The sequence below is a fragment of the Carcharodon carcharias genome, chromosome 33 (assembly GCF_017639515.1).
Source record: "Carcharodon carcharias isolate sCarCar2 chromosome 33, sCarCar2.pri, whole genome shotgun sequence".
Lineage (NCBI taxonomy): Eukaryota > Metazoa > Chordata > Chondrichthyes > Lamniformes > Lamnidae > Carcharodon > Carcharodon carcharias.
The window spans coordinates 3,154,890-3,170,226 of NC_054499.1; the positions used below are offsets into that span (position 1 = coordinate 3,154,890).

The 15,337-nt window shown below is 57.3% G+C and overlaps 1 protein-coding gene across 1 annotated transcript in view; it reads right to left on the minus strand.

Annotated features, from left to right (window-relative positions):
• LOC121272206 (disks large homolog 4-like) overlaps window positions 1-15,337 on the minus strand; it is a 447,756-nt gene that overhangs the window by 22,052 nt on the left and 410,367 nt on the right. The window contains exons 4-7 of the mRNA XM_041178732.1: window positions 11,857-11,907; window positions 10,830-10,954; window positions 8,952-9,121; window positions 6,336-6,472 (exon numbers count right to left, since the gene is read on the minus strand). Coding sequence (XP_041034666.1) covers window positions 6,336-6,472; window positions 8,952-9,121; window positions 10,830-10,954; window positions 11,857-11,907 — 483 coding nt within the window. The remainder of the gene's footprint in view (window positions 1-6,335; window positions 6,473-8,951; window positions 9,122-10,829; window positions 10,955-11,856; window positions 11,908-15,337) is intronic.

Genomic DNA, 15,337 nt, shown 5'->3' on the forward strand with positions numbered 1-15,337 from the left:
GGGCGGAGAGGGAGTGGAGTAGGCGGAGAGGGAGTGGAGTGGGTGGAGAGGGAGTGGAGTGGGCGGAGAGGGAGTGGAGTGGGCGGAGAGGGAGTGGAGTGGTTGGAGAGGGGACTGAGTGGGTGGAGAGGGAGTGGAGTGGGTGGAGAGGGAGTGGAGTGGGCGGAGAGGGAGTGGAGTGGGCGGAGAGGGAGTGGAGTGGGCGGAGAGGGAGTGGAGTGGGTGGAGAGGGAGTGGAGTGGGCGGAGAGGGAGTGGAGTGGGTGGAGAGGGAGTGGAGTTGGTGGAGAGGGAGTGGAGTGGGTGGAGAGGGGACTGAGTGGGCGGAGAGGGAGTGGAGTGGGCGGAGAGGGAGTGGAGTGGGCGGAGAGGGAGTGGAGTGGTTGGAGAGGGGACTGAGTGGGTGGAGAGGGGACTGAGTGGGCGGAGAGGGAGCGGAGTGGGCGGAGAGGGAGTGGAGTGGGCGGAGAGGGGACTGAGTGGGTGGAGAGGGAGTGGAGTGGGTGGAGAGGGAGTGGAGTGGGTGGAGAGGGGACTGAGTGGGTGGAGAGGGAGTGGAGTGGGTGGAGAGGGAGTGGAGTGGGCGGAGAGGGAGTGGAGTGGGCGGAGAGGGAGTGGAGTGGTTGGAGAGGGGACTGAGTGGGCGGAGAGGGAGTGGAGTGGGTGGAGAGGGGACTGAGTGGGCGGAGAGGGAGTGGAGTAGGCGGAGAGGGAGTGGAGTGGGTGGAGAGGGAGTGGAGTGGGCGGAGAGGGAGTGGAGTGGGCGGAGAGGGAGTGGAGTGGTTGGAGAGGGGACTGAGTGGGTGGAGAGGGAGTGGAGTGGGTGGAGAGGGAGTGGAGTGGGCGGAGAGGGAGTGGAGTGGGCGGAGAGGGAGTGGAGTGGGCGGAGAGGGGACTGAGTGGGTGGAGAGGGAGTGGAGTGGGCGGAGAGGGAGTGGAGTGGGCGGAGAGGGAGTGGAGTGGGTGGAGAGGGGACTGAGTGGGCGGAGAGGGAGTGGAGTGGGTGGAGAGGGGACTGAGTGGGCGGAGAGGGAGTGGAGTGGGTGGAGAGGGAGTGGAGTGGGCGGAGAGGGAGTGGAGTGGGCGGAGAGGGAGTGGAGTGGGCGGAGAGGGAGTGGAGTGGGTGGAGAGGGAGTGGAGTGGGCGGAGAGGGAGTGGAGGGAATGTTGAGGGAACTGAGTGGGCGGAGAGGGAGTGGAGTGGGCGGAGAGGGAGTGGAGTGGGTGGAGAGGGAGTGGAGTGGGTGGAGAGGGAACTGAGTGGGTGGAGAGGGAGTGGAGTGGGCGGAGAGGGAGTGGAGTGGGTGGAGAGGGGACTGAGTGGGCGGAGAGGGAACGGAGTGGGCGGAGAGGGAGTGGAGTGGGCGGAGAGGGAGTGGAGTGGGTGGAGAGGGAGTGGAGTGGGCGGAGAGGGAGTGGAGTGGGTGGAGAGGGAGTGGAGTGGGTGGAGAGGGAGTGGAGTGGGCGGAGAGGGAGTGGAGTGGGCGGAGAGGGAGTGGAGTGGGCGGAGAGGGAGTGGAGTGGGCGGAGAGGGAGTGGAGTGGGCGGAGCGGGGACTGAGTGGGCGGAGAGGGAGTGGAGTGGGCGGAGAGGGGACTGAGTGGGCGGAGAGGGAGTGGAGTGGGCGGAGAGGGAGTGGAGTGGGCGGAGAGGGAGTGGAGTGGGCGGAGAGGGAGTGGAGTGGGCGGAGAGGGAGTGGAGTGGGCGGAGAGGGAGCGGAGTGGGTGGAGAGGGGACTGAGTGGGCGGAGAGGGAGTGGAGTGGGTGGAGAGGGGACTGAGTGGGCGGAGAGGGGACTGAGTGGGCGGAGAGGGAGTGGAGTGGGCGGAGAGGGAGTGGAGTGGGCGGAGAGGGAGTGGAGTGGGTGGAGAGGGGACTGAGTGGGCGGAGAGGGGACTGAGTGGGCGGAGAGGGAGTGGAGTGGGCGGAGAGGGAGTGGAGTGGGCGGAGAGGGAGTGGAGTGGGCGGAGAGGGGACTGAGTGGGCGGAGAGGGGACTGAGTGGGCGGAGAGGGGACTGAGTGGGCGGAGAGGGAGTGGAGTGGGCGGAGAGGGAGTGGAGTGGGCGGAGAGGGAGTGGAGTGGGCGGAGAGGGAGTGGAGTGGGCGGAGAGGGAGTGGAGTGGGCGGAGAGGGAGCGGAGTGGGTGGAGAGGGGACTGAGTGGGCGGAGAGGGAGTGGAGTGGGTGGAGAGGGGACTGAGTGGGCGGAGAGGGGACTGAGTGGGCGGAGAGGGAGTGGAGTGGGCGGAGAGGGAGTGGAGTGGGCGGAGAGGGAACGGAGTGGGCGGAGAGGGAGTGGAGCGGGCGGAGAGGGAGTGGAGTGGGCGGAGAGGGAGTGGAGTGGGTGGAGAGGGGACTGAGTGGGCGGAGAGGGGACTGAGTGGGTGGAGAGGGAGCGGAGTGGGTGGAGAGGGAGTGGAGTGGGCGGAGAGGGAGCGGAGTGGGCGGAGAGGGAGTGGAGTGGGCGGAGAGGGAGTGGAGTGGGCGGAGAGGGAGTGGAGTGGGCGGAGAGGGAGTGGAGTGGGTGGAGAGGGGACTGAGTGGGTGGAGAGGGGACTGAGTGGGCGGAGAGGGAGCGGAGTGGGTGGAGAGGGAGTGGAGTGGGTGGAGAGGGGACTGAGTGGGTGGAGAGGGAGTGGAGTGGGCGGAGAGGGAGTGGAGTGGGTGGAGAGGGAGCGGAGTGGGCGGAGAGGGAGTGGAGTGGGCGGAGAGGGAGTGGAGTGGGCGGAGAGGCAGTGGAGTGGGTGGAGAGGGAGTGGAGTGGGTGGAGAGGGGACTGAGTGGGCGGAGAGGGAGTGGAGTGGGCGGAGAGGGGACTGAGTGGGTGGAGAGGGAGCGGAGTGGGTGGAGAGGGAGTGGAGTGGGCGGAGAGGGAGTGGAGTGGGTGGAGAGGGGACTGAGTGGGCGGAGAGGGAGTGGAGTGGGCGGAGAGGGGACTGAGTGGGCGGAGAGGGAGCGGAGTGGGTGGAGAGGGAACGGAGTGGGCGGAGAGGGAGTGGAGTGGGCGGAGAGGGATTGGAGTGGGCGGAGAGGGAGTGGAGTGGGTGGAGAGGGGACTGAGTGGGTGGAGAGGGAGTGGAGTGGTTGGAGAGGGGACTGAGTGGGCGGAGAGAGAGCGGAGTGGGTGGAGAGGGGACTGAGTGGGCGGAGAGGGAGTGGAGTGGGCGGAGAGGGAGTGGAGTGGGCGGAGAGGGGACTGAGTGGGTGGAGAGGGGACTGAGTGGGCGGAGAGGGGACTGAGTGGGCGGAGAGGGAGTGGAGTGGGCGGAGAGGGAGTGGAGTGGGCGGAGAGGGAGTGGAGTGGGCGGAGAGGGAGTGGAGTGGGCGGAGAGGGAGTGGAGTGGGCGGAGAGGGGACTGAGTGGGCGGAGAGGGAGTGGAGTGGGCGGAGAGGGAGTGGAGTGGGCGGAGAGGGAGTGGAGTGGGCGGAGAGGGAGTGGAGTGGGCGGAGAGGGAGTGGAGTGGGCGGAGAGGGAGTGGAGTGGGTGGAGAGGGGACTGAGTGGGTGGAGAGGGGACTGAGTGGGCGGAGAGGGAGCGGAGTGGGTGGAGAGGGAGTGGAGTGGGTGGAGAGGGGACTGAGTGGGTGGAGAGGGAGTGGAGTGGGCGGAGAGGGAGTGGAGTGGGTGGAGAGGGAGTGGAGTGGGCGGAGAGGGAGTGGAGTGGGCGGAGAGGGAGTGGAGTGGGTGGAGAGGGGACTGAGTGGGCGGAGAGGGAGTGGAGTGGGCGGAGAGGGGACTGAGTGGGTGGAGAGGGAGCGGAGTGGGTGGAGAGGGAGTGGAGTGGGCGGAGAGGGAGTGGAGTGGTTGGAGAGGGAGTGGAGTGGGCGGAGAGGGAGTGGAGTGGGCGGAGAGGGAGTGGAGTGGGTGGAGAGGGGACTGAGTGGGCGGAGAGGGGACTGAGTGGGCGGAGAGGGGACTGAGTGGGCGGAGAGGGAGTGGAGTGGGCGGAGAGGGAGCGGAGTGGGCGGAGAGGGAGTGGAGTGGGTGGAGAGGGAGTGGAGTGGGCGGAGAGGGAGTGGAGTGGTTGGAGAGGGAGTGGAGTGGGCGGAGAGGGAGTGGAGTGGTTGGAGAGGGAGTGGAGTGGGCGGAGAGGGAGTGGAGTGGGTGGAGAGGGGACTGAGTGGGCGGAGAGGGGACTGAGTGGGCGGAGAGGGAGTGGAGTGGGCGGAGAGGGAGTGGAGTGGGTGGAGAGGGAGTGGAGTGGGCGGAGAGGGAGTGGAGTGGGTGGAGAGGGGACTGAGTGGGCGGAGAGGGAGTGGAGTGGGCGGAGAGGGGACTGAGTGGGCGGAGAGGGAGTGGAGTGGGCGGAGAGGGAGTGGAGTGGGCGGAGAGGGAGTGGAATGGGTGGAGAGGGAGTGGAGTGCGCGGAGAGGGAGTGGAGTGGGCGGAGAGGGAGTGGAGTGGGCGGAGAGGGAGTGGAGTGGGTGGAGAGGGAGTGGAGTGGGTGGAGAGGGGACTGAGTGGGCGGAGAGGGAGTGGAGTGGGCGGAGAGGGAGTGGAGTGGGCGGAGAGGGAGTGGAGTGGGTGGAGAGGGGACTGAGTGGGCGGAGAGGGAGTGGAGTGGGCGGAGAGGGAGTGGAGTGGGCGGAGAGGGAGTGGAGTGGGCGGAGAGGGAGTGGAGTGGGCGGAGAGGGAGTGGAGTGGGCGGAGAGGGAGTGGAGTGGGTGGAGAGGGAGCGGAGTGGGTGGAGAGGGAGTGGAGTGGGCGGAGAGGGAGTGGAGTGGGTGGAGAGGGGACTGAGTGGGCGGAGAGGGGACTGAGTGGGCGGAGAGGGAGTGGAGTGGGCGGAGAGGGAGTGGAGTGGGTGGAGAGGGAGTGGAGTGGGCGGAGAGGGAGTGGAGTGGGTGGAGAGGGAGTGGAGTGGGCGGAGAGGGAGTGGAGTGGGTGGAGAGGGGACTGAGTGGGCGGAGAGGGAGTGGAGTGGGCGGAGAGGGGACTGAGTGGGCGGAGAGGGAGTGGAGTGGGCGGAGAGGGAGTGGAGTGGGCGGAGAGGGAGTGGAGTGGGTGGAGAGGGAGTGGAGTGCGCGGAGAGGGAGTGGAGTGGGCGGAGAGGGAGTGGAGTGGGCGGAGAGGGAGTGGAGTGGGTGGAGAGGGAGTGGAGTGGGTGGAGAGGGGACTGAGTGGGCGGAGAGGGAGTGGAGTGGGCGGAGAGGGAGTGGAGTGGGCGGAGAGGGAGTGGAGTGGGTGGAGAGGGGACTGAGTGGGCGGAGAGGGAGTGGAGTGGGCGGAGAGGGAGTGGAGTGGGCGGAGAGGGAGTGGAGTGGGCGGAGAGGGAGTGGAGTGGGCGGAGAGGGAGTGGAGTGGGCGGAGAGGGAGTGGAGTGGGTGGAGAGGGGACTGAGTGGGCGGAGAGGGGACTGAGTGGGTGGAGAGGGAGTGGAGTGGCCGGAGAGGGAGTGGAGTGGGCGGAGAGGGAGTGGAGTGGGTGGAGAGGGGACTGAGTGGGCGGAGAGGGGACTGAGTGGGTGGAGAGGGAGTGGAGTGGGCGGAGAGGGAGTGGAGTGGGCGGAGAGGGAGTGGAGTGGGTGGAGAGGGGACTGAGTGGGCGGAGAGGGAGTGGAGTGGGCGGAGAGGGAGTGGAGTGGGCGGAGAGGGAGTGGAGTGGGCGGAGAGGGAGTGGAGTGGGTGGAGAGGGGACTGAGTGGGCGGAGAGGGAGTGGAGTGGGAGGAGAGGGGACTGAGTGGGTGGAGAGGGAGTGGAGTGGGCGGAGAGGGAGTGGAGTGGGCAGAGAGGGAGTGGAGTGGGCGGAGAGGGAGTGGAGTGGGCGGAGAGGGAATTGAGTGGGCGGAGAGGGAGTGGAGTGGGTGGAGAGGGGACTGAGTGGGTGGAGAGGGAGTGGAGTGGGCGGAGAGGGAGTGGAGTGGGCGGAGAGGGAGTGGAGTGGGCGGAGAGGGAGTGGAGTGGGCGGAGAGGGAGCGGAGTGGGCGGAGAGGGAGTGGAGTGGGTGGAGAGGGGACTGAGTGGGTGGAGAGGGAGTGGAGTGGGTGGAGAGGGGACTGAGTGGGTGGAGAGGGAGTGGAGTGGGCGGAGAGGGAGTGGAGTGGGCGGAGAGGGAGTGGAGTGGGCGGAGAGGGAGCGGAGTGGGCGGAGAGGGGACTGAGTGGGCGGAGAGGGAGTGGAGTGGGCGGAGAGGGAGTGGAGTGGGCGGAGAGGGAGTGGAGAGAATGTTGAGGGAACGGAGTAGGTGGCGAGGGACCGAAGGCAATCGACCATTCCTAGGTTTAGTTGGAGGGAATTTCTGCTCATGCAGGACTGGATAGGGGCCCCTCAGACTCACTGCTGCCTTTGGGAGTCACGTTTGGGTTGCGAGCTCCAGGATACACAGGAAGGGACTCACAGCCAGGATCTTGTCTCCTATCTGTAGGCGGCCGTCTTTGTGAGCTGCTCCACCTTCAATGATCTTTGTGACGTATATGCTGTTGTCTCCGGGAATGTGCTGATTCCCAATTCCACCTGCTATGCTGAATCCAAGTCCTGGTAGGGACAGAAGATTAAACATGTACACCATTAGGTTCAGTACCTGACTCCCTGCAACTTGTCCAGAATAACACACTTGCTCAGTGGTGTGGGGTGGGAGTTGTTGGTATTTCCACAATACAACACTCCACGGGCCAAATATGACCTTCCAGAATCAGGGGCCTGCGTTTCAGGATCAGGGGCCTGCGTTTCAGGATCAGGGGCCAGTGTTTCAGGGTCAGGGGTCTGCATTTTGTAGTCAGGGGTCTGCATTTTGAGAGCAGGGGCCTGCATTTCAAGATCATAGGCCTGCATTTTGGGGTCAGGGATCTGCACTTCAGGATCAGGGGCCTGCATTTCAGGATCAGGGGCCTGCATTTCAGGATCAGGGCCCGCATTTCAGGATCAGGAATCTGCATTTCAGGATCAGGGGCCTGCGTTTTGGTGTGGGGGCCCTGCATTTCGGGATCAGGGCCCTGCGTTTCGGTGTCAGGGGTCTGTGTATCAGGATCAGGGGCCTGCATTTCAGGATCAGGGGCCTGCATTTCAGGATCAGGGCCCGCATTTCAGGATCAGGAATCTGCATTTCAGGATCAGGGGCCTGCGTTTTGGTGTGGGGGCCCTGCATTTCGGGATCAGGGCCCTGCGTTTCGGTGTCAGGGGTCTGTGTATCAGGATCAGGGGCCTGCGTTTTGGGATCGGCGGCCTGCGTTTCAGGATTGGGGGGGGGCTGTGTTTCAGGATCTGCAGCCTGCGTTTCGGGATCAGATGCCTGTGTTTTGGGGTCATGGGCCTGCGTTTTTGGGATCAGGGGCCAGAGTTTCGGGATCAGGAGTCTGGATGCCTTCATGATCCTCACACAGCCTGGGTGTGTGTTTTCACCACGGCCTTGAACAATGGTGGGTGACAATCTCCTCTTGGCTGCTGAATGGCCCCAGGATTTCACACGGGGTAAGGTAATGTCTATCGTTCTACACCGAGAACTGGTCACACCTCAGCCGAGAGATGCTGCATGTGGCAATGGAAGTGTTAGAGAGACCAGGACTGGACCAGTTTCAGGCCAGTTCATTCTAAATCCAGCCCAGCAAATGTCAACGTCCCAGAACACTGGGTTATTATTGGAATATTCACAGGATCATTAAAAGCCCTTGCTGTGTTAGCACAATGACACAGCAAGGGACATGAGCTCACAGTGACTGAATGTGGGGAGGGTTTAATTGCTGGTTGGGGATTCCAGAATTCTACAACTGCAGCAACAAGCAACTAATTAGGGATTATTTTAGCAGCTCTATATTCGGCGTTTTTATAACTGTTCAACACTCATTAAAATTTATCAGAAAAATGACACCAGCGCTTCACCTCCATGGTAGATTCCTCTCTGCTCATTTCCTCTTTATCCAGGTACCACACACAGCAATAAGTGGGTCATCTGTTTTTAGTGATGCTGGTTGAGGGATAAATATTGACTAATGGGCATTGGGCACAACTCCCCACTGTTCTGTCAAATAGTGACCATAGGCTCTTTTACGTTGATCCGAGAGGGTGGATGGGATATTAGTTTAAAGTCTTAGTGACAGTGCAGCACTCCCTCAGTACTGACCCTCCCACAGTTCAGCGATCCTTCAGTACTGACCCTCCGACAGTGCAGCTCTCCCTCAGTACTGACCATCCGACAGTGCGGCACTCCCTCAGTACTGACCCTCCGACAGTGCAGCTCTCCCTCAGTACTGACCATCCGACAGTGCGGCACTCCCTCAGTACTGACCCTCCGACAGTGCAGCTCTCCCTCAGTACTGACCCTCCGACAGCGCAGCTCTCCCTCTGTACTGACCCTCCTACAGTATGGCGCTCCTTCAGTACTGACCCTCCCACAGTTCAGTGATCCTTCAGTACTGACCCTCCAACAGTGCGGCACTCCCTCAGTACTGACCCTCCAACAGTACAGTGCTCTCTCAGTACTGACCCTCTGACAGTGCGGCACTCCCTCAGTACTGACCCTCCAACAGTGCGGCATTCCCTCAGTACTGACCCTCCAACAGTACAGTGCTCCCTCGGTACTGACACTCGGGCAGTGCAGCGCTCCCTCAGTACTGACCCTCCAACAGTGCGGCACTCCCTCAGTACTGACCGTCCAACAGTACAGTGCTCCCTCAGTACTGACACTCGGGCAGTGCAGCTCTACCTCAGTACTGACCCTCCAACAGTATAGTGCTCCCTCAGTACTGACCCTCCAACAGTACTGTGCTCCCTCAGTACTGACATCTGGGCAGTCCAACTCTCCCTCAGTACTGACCCTCCGACAGTGCAGCACTCCCTCAATGCTGACCCTCCAGGACTCCGAGTCATGAGAGAGTGGTGAGGCTCTGGTGCGGACTGGTAACAGCAGCAAGGATGTGATGGAAGACAGAAGGGTCTGGGTGATATAAGCTCAGCAGAATGCACTGAAAATCTTGGCCCCGGTTCTTGCAGCAAGTTAATCTCAGTATGTAACAGTTACCTTTTGGTCCTTTGATCAGTTTAATCTCCATGAGCTTTTCTGCAGTGGGTTTCCTTCTCATCACATACAGGCGGACAATGGAGCCAGCTTCCTTCAGAGCCTCGACGGCTGTGCTGTGAGTCACTTCCCTTACATCCACATCATTGACAAACAGAATGCTGTCATTCACTCTGGCACAAGGGAAAAAAGCTCCATTAATTAAATACCAGCTCAGAATCTGCAACTGCCAGTGGGTGCGTGTGTGTGTGTGTATAGACGTGTGTGTCTATATTACACCTGTGTGTGAATATAGATGTGTGTATGTGTGAATGCCTGTGCCGGGGTGTGCATTAGCATGTGTGTGTGTGTCTGTGTGTGCGTGTGTGTTGGGGTGTGCATGTGTCAGCATCGGTGGTTTGTGTGTGCGCGTGTGTGTTTGTGTGAGTGTGTGTGTGTGTGTCGGAGTGTGTGAGAGTGTCGGGCTGTGTGTGTCAGGGTGCGAGTGTGTGTGTGTGTGTGTGTGTGTGTGTATGTCAGGGAGTGTGTGTCAGGGTGCGAGTGTGTGTGAGTGTCTGTGTGTGTGTGTCAGGGTGCGAGTGTGTGTGTGGGTCGGGGTGCGAGTGTGTGTGAGTGTCTGTGTGTGTCAGGGTGCGAGTGTGTGTGTGGGTTGGGGTGTGTGTGTCAGGGTGCGAGTGTGTGTGTGGGTCGGGGTATGTGTGTCAGGTTGCGAGTGTGTGTGTGTGTGTATGTCAGGGAGTGTGTGTCAGGGTGCGAGTGTGTGTGAGTGTCTGTGTGTGTGTGTCAGGGTGCGAGTGTGTGTGAGTGTCTGTGTGTGTGTGTGTCAGGGTGCGAGTGTGTGTGTGGGTCGGGGTGCGAGTGTGTGTGAGTGTCTGTGTGTGTCAGGGTGCGAGTGTGTGTGAGTGTCTGTGTGTGTCAGGGTGTGAGTGTGTGTGTGGGTCGGGGTGTGTGTGTCAGGGTGCGAGTGTGTGTGTGGGTCGGGGTGTGTGTGTCAGGGTGCGAGTGCGTGTGTGGGTCGGGGTGTGTGTGTCAGGGCGCGAGTGTGTGTGTGTGTGTGTGTGTGTGTGTGGGTCGGGGTGTGTGTGTCAGGGTGCGAGTGTGTGTGTGGGTCGGGGTGTGTGTGTCAGGGTGCGTGTGTGGGTCGGGGTGTGTGTGTGCACGTGTGTTTGTGGGGGTTGGGGTGTGTGTCGGTGTCTGTCTGCATGAGACAATATCAAACATTACGGACATAGTCTCCGTGTTGTCAGGGTTATGGAACCAAGTTGGATAAAATTAAGTTAAGATGCAAATCATGCAGAGCACAGGGTTATATACAGAGTAAAGCTCCCTCAACACTGTACCCATCAAACACTCCCAGGACAGGTACAGCACAGGGTTAGATACAGAGTAAAGCTGCCTCTACACTGTCCCCATCAAACACTCCCAGGACAGGTACAGCACAGGGTTAGATACAGAGTAAAGCCCCCTCTACACTGTCCCCATCAAACACTCCCAGGACAGGTACAGCACGGGGTTCGATACAGAGTAAATCTCCCTCTACACTGTCCCCATCAAACACTCCCAGGACAGGTACAGCACGGGGTTCGATACAGAGTAAATCTCCCTCTACACTGTCCCCATCAAACACTCCCAGGACAGGTACAGCACGGGGTTAGATACAGAGTAAAGCTCCCTCTACACTGTCCCCATCAAACACTCCCAGGACAGGTACAGCACGGGGTTAGATACAGAGTAAATCTCCCTCTACACTGTCCCCATCAAACACTCCCAGGACAGGTACAGCACGCGGTTAGATACAGAGTAAAGCTCCCTCTACACTATCCCCTTCAAACATTCCCCACTAGCCCCCCACTAACTCCACCAGTCCCCCGCTCTGTTTACCTCAGCCTGCCGTCCTGGGCTGCGGCTCCTCCAGGGATTATCTTTGTGATGAAGATGCTGGGATCATCTCCAATGTGCGGGTTATCCGTCCCTCCAGCGATACTGAATCCAAGACCGGAATTCCCCTGGGAAAATCCAGAAACAGCGACTGCAGATTTCCACGAGCATTGAATTAGTTTTAGTCTCCAAGAGAAACAGGGCCAGTGGGGATCTGCCTGGGAAGTGGTGCTGAGGTGGATGTCCAACCACCATCTTACTGAATGGCAGAGCAGGCTCAAGGTGCTGAATAGCTTCCTCCTGCCTCTCTTCTTTCTGAATAGAATCCTGGCCTCTGAAACAGGACGATGGCTTGAGACCCACTCATGGGCATAATCCTGGATCAGTGACTCAGTGAGGAGGTACCGCAGAGGAGCTGGTATCTGAGAGTGGGACAGCCTGTGTGTGTGTGTGAGAGAGAAAGCGCGCGTGTAATGGTGTGAGTGTGTGTCTGTGAGAGTGAGTGAGTAGGTTAATGTGTGTGAGACCCTGTGTGTGAGGAAGCATGTGACTGTGTATCTGAGTTAGAGTTTGTGCGAGTGAGTGTGCATGACTGAGCTTGTGAGCATGAGTAAGAGTGTGTGTTTGGGTGTGAGTGTGTATGTCTGTGTCGAGCATTTGACTACGTGAATGAGCGTGTGAGTGAGTGCGAGTGCGTGAGTGTGTGTGTCTCTGGTGGTAAGTGTCTGTGTCTAGTGTGTGTGTGTGTGTGTGTGTGTGTGTGTGTGTGTGTGTGTGTGTGTGTGTGTCTGTGTGTGTGTGTAGGGGGGTGATATCTGGGAGTAGCAAATGCTGTGTGGGGCTCAATCTTGCAATATATTGCATAAATAAGCAGAAGATAAGGTTGATAGACCTGTACAGGCTGTGTGTGTACTGGGGAAGGAACATAGTCACACTGTCAGCTTTGTGACCCATCATGTTTTGCTCACTCAATGTTCTTGGGAAAAAGGGGGTCCTGTTGGAAAGGTTGAAAGAATGTCAGATCACTTACTCTCTCCAGTGTAATCTCTTCATACTCAATCTCCCCATCGGTGCCATTGATCTGTCACAGAAAACAAGACAATGTCACACTCCCATTCAAGAATTTAGGCAGTAATGAAAGGATTGCTGGAAATGTAGTTTTGCTTTAAGCCAAGCTTGGTATTCTACAAGATCAACATCAGATGACTAGGAGGCATTTTTTCCAATAATGTCCCTCAGAACAACACCTGTATTTATAAAACAACTGTAAAGTAATAAAACATCCCAAGGTGCCTCACAGGAGTTATCAGGAAATACCTGACAGCAAGACACGCAAGGAGATATTAGGACAGACAACCAAAAGCTTGGTCAAAGAGGTCATTTTTAAGGAGACAGAGGCGGAGAGGTTTAGGGAGGGAATTCCAGAGCTTAGGGCCCCAGGCAGCTGAAGGCACAGCTGCCAATGGTGGAGCGATGGGAATCAGGGGATATGTGTGTGTGTGTGTGTGTGTGTGTGTGTGTGTGTGTGTGTGTGTGTGTGTGTGTGTGTGTGTGTGTGTGTGTGTTTGTGCAAGAGGCCAGCGTTTAAGGAGTCCATAGATCTTGGAGGATTGTAGGGGCTGGAGGAGGTGACAGAGATGGGGAGGGGTGTAGGGGCTGGAGGAAGTTACAGAGATAGGGAGGGTTGTAGGGGCTGGAGGAGGTTACAGAGTTAGGGAGGGGTGTAGGGGCTGGAGGAAGTTACAGAGATAGGGAGGGTTGTAGGGCTGGAGGAGGTTACAGAGATAGGGAGGGTTGTAGGGGCTGGAGGAGGTTACAGAGATAGGGAGGGAAAAGAGTTAAAGTGAGCATTGGTCTGATAGAAAGTGCATCTGGGGAACTGATAATGGAAAATAGGGAGATGGCGGATGTATTAAACAGGTATTTTGCTTCGGTCTTCACTATAGAGGACACAAGTAACATCCCGGAAATAGCTGTAAATCAGGAAATGGAAGAGTGGGAGGAACTTGGGAAAATTACAATCACCAGGAAGGGGGTATTGAGCAAATTGTTGGGGCTGTGGGGCTGACAAATCCCCAGGTCCGGATGGACTTCACCCTAAAGTCCTGAAAGAAGTGACTGATGAGATAGGTACTGCGTTAGTTTTAATTTTCCAAAATTCCCTAGATTCGGGGAAGCTTCCATTAGATTGGAAAATAGCCAATGTAACTCCTTTATTCAAAAAGGGAGGGAGACAGAAAGCAGGAAACTACAGGCCAGTTAGCTTAACGCCTGTCATAGGGAAAATATTCGAAGCTATTATTAGAGATTTTATAACAGGGCACTTAGAAAAATTCAAAACAATCAGGCAGAGTCAACACGGTTTGATGAAAGGGAAATCACGGTTAACCAATTTATTGGAGTTCTTTGAAGGAATCACTTGTGCTGTGGATAAAGGGGAACCAGTGGATGTTCTGTACTTAGATTTCCAGAAAGCATTTGATAAGGTACCACATCAAAGGTTATTGCAGAAAATAAAAGCTCATGGTTTAGGGGGTAACATATTGACACGGATAGAAGATTGGCTGACTAACAGGAAGCAGAGAGTAGGCATAAATGGGGTCTTTTTCTGGTTGGCAGGATGTGACAAGTGGTGTGCCACAGGGATCAGTGCTGGGGCCTCAACTGCTTACAATTTATATAAATGACTTGGATGAAGGGACCGAAGGAATAGTGGCTAAATTTGCTGATGACACAAAGATAGGAAGGAAAGTAAATTGTGAAGAGGACATATAAGGAGGCTATGAAGGAACATAGAGAGGTTAAGTGAGTAGGCAAGGATCTGGCAAAAGGAGTATAATGTGGGCAAATGTGAAATTGTTCATTTTGGCAGGGAGAATAAAAAAGCATATTATCTGTGAGAGATTGCAGAGCTCTGAGATTCAGAGGGATCTGGGCGTCCTAGTGCATGAATCACAAAAGGTTAGCATGTAGCTACAGCAGGTAATTAGGAAAGCTAATAGAATATTATCAGTTATTGTAAGGGGAATTGATTATAAAAGTACAGAAGTTATGCTTCAATTGTACAGAGCACTGGTGAGACTACATCTGGAGTGTTGTTTACAGTACTGGTCTCCTTATTTAAGGAAGGATGTAAGTGCATTAGAAGCAGTTCAGAGAACATTTACGAGACTAATACCTGGAATGGGCAGGTTGTTTATGAGGAAAGGTTGGAAGGGCTGGGTTTGTATCCACTGGATTTAGAAGAGTGAGAGGTGGCTTAATTGAAACCTTTAAGATCCTGAGAGGTCTTGACAGGGTGGATGTGGAGAGGGTGTTTCCTCTTGTGGGAGAAAAATAAGGGTTCGCTTATGTAAGACGGAGATGAGGCGAAATGTTTTCTCTCAGTGGGTAGTGAGTCTTTGGAACTCTCTTCCTCAAAAGGCGGTGGAAGCAGAGTCTTTGGATATTTTTAAGGCAGAACTAGATAGATTCTTGATTAACAAGGGGGTGAAAGGTTATCAGGGGTAGGCAGGAAGGTGGGGTTGAGGTTACATTCAGATCAGCCATGATCTTACTGAATGGTGGAGTAGGCTTGAGGGGCTGAGTGGCCTACACCTGCTCCTAATTCGTATGTTTGTATGTACGTACGTTCATAGAGGCTGAAGGAGATTACAGAGATAAGAAGGGGTGCAGGGGCTGGAGGCAATTGCAAAGATAGGGAGGTATGTAGGGGCTGGAGGAGGTTACGGTGATATGGAGGGTTGTGGGGCCTGCAGGAGGTTACAGAGATAGGGAGAGTTGTAGGGACTGGAGGAGGTTACAGAGATAGGGAGAGTTGTAGGGGCTGGAGGTGGTTACAGAGATAGGGAGGGTTGTAGGGGCTGGAGGAGGCTACAGAGATAGGGAGGGTTGTAGGGACTGGAGGAGGTTACAGAGATAGGGAGGGTTGTAGAGGCTGGAGGAAGTAACAAATAGAGGGAGGGTTGTAAGGACTGGAGGAGGTTACAGAGATAGGGAGGGGTGTAGGGGCTGGAGGAGGTTACAGAGATAGGGAGGGTTGTAGGACTGGAGGAGGTTACAGAGATAGGGAGGGTTGTAGGGGCTGGAGGAGGTTAGAGAGATAGGGAGGGTTGTAGGTGCTGGAGGAGGTTACAGAGATAGGGAGGGTTGTAGGGGCTGGGGGAGGTTACAGAGATAGGGAGGGTTGTAGGTGCTGGAGGAGGTTACAGAGATAGGGAGGGTTGTAGGGGCTGGAGGAAGTAACAAATAGAGGGAGGGTTGTAAGCTGGAGGAGTTTACAGAGATAGGGAGGAGGAGACCATGGAAGGATTTGAAAACAAGGATGAGAATTTTCAAATCAAGGTATTGCTGGACTAGGACCCAGTGTGGGTATGAGCATCTTCCTTTGTCACTTTTATAGGTTTTCTTTCCCCACTCACCCATCTCCAGAGAACTGAAGCTGTATTCCGTGGGTCAGGTCTGAACAATCTCCTTCATTGGTGGCACATAGATTTCAACACTGCCCGTTT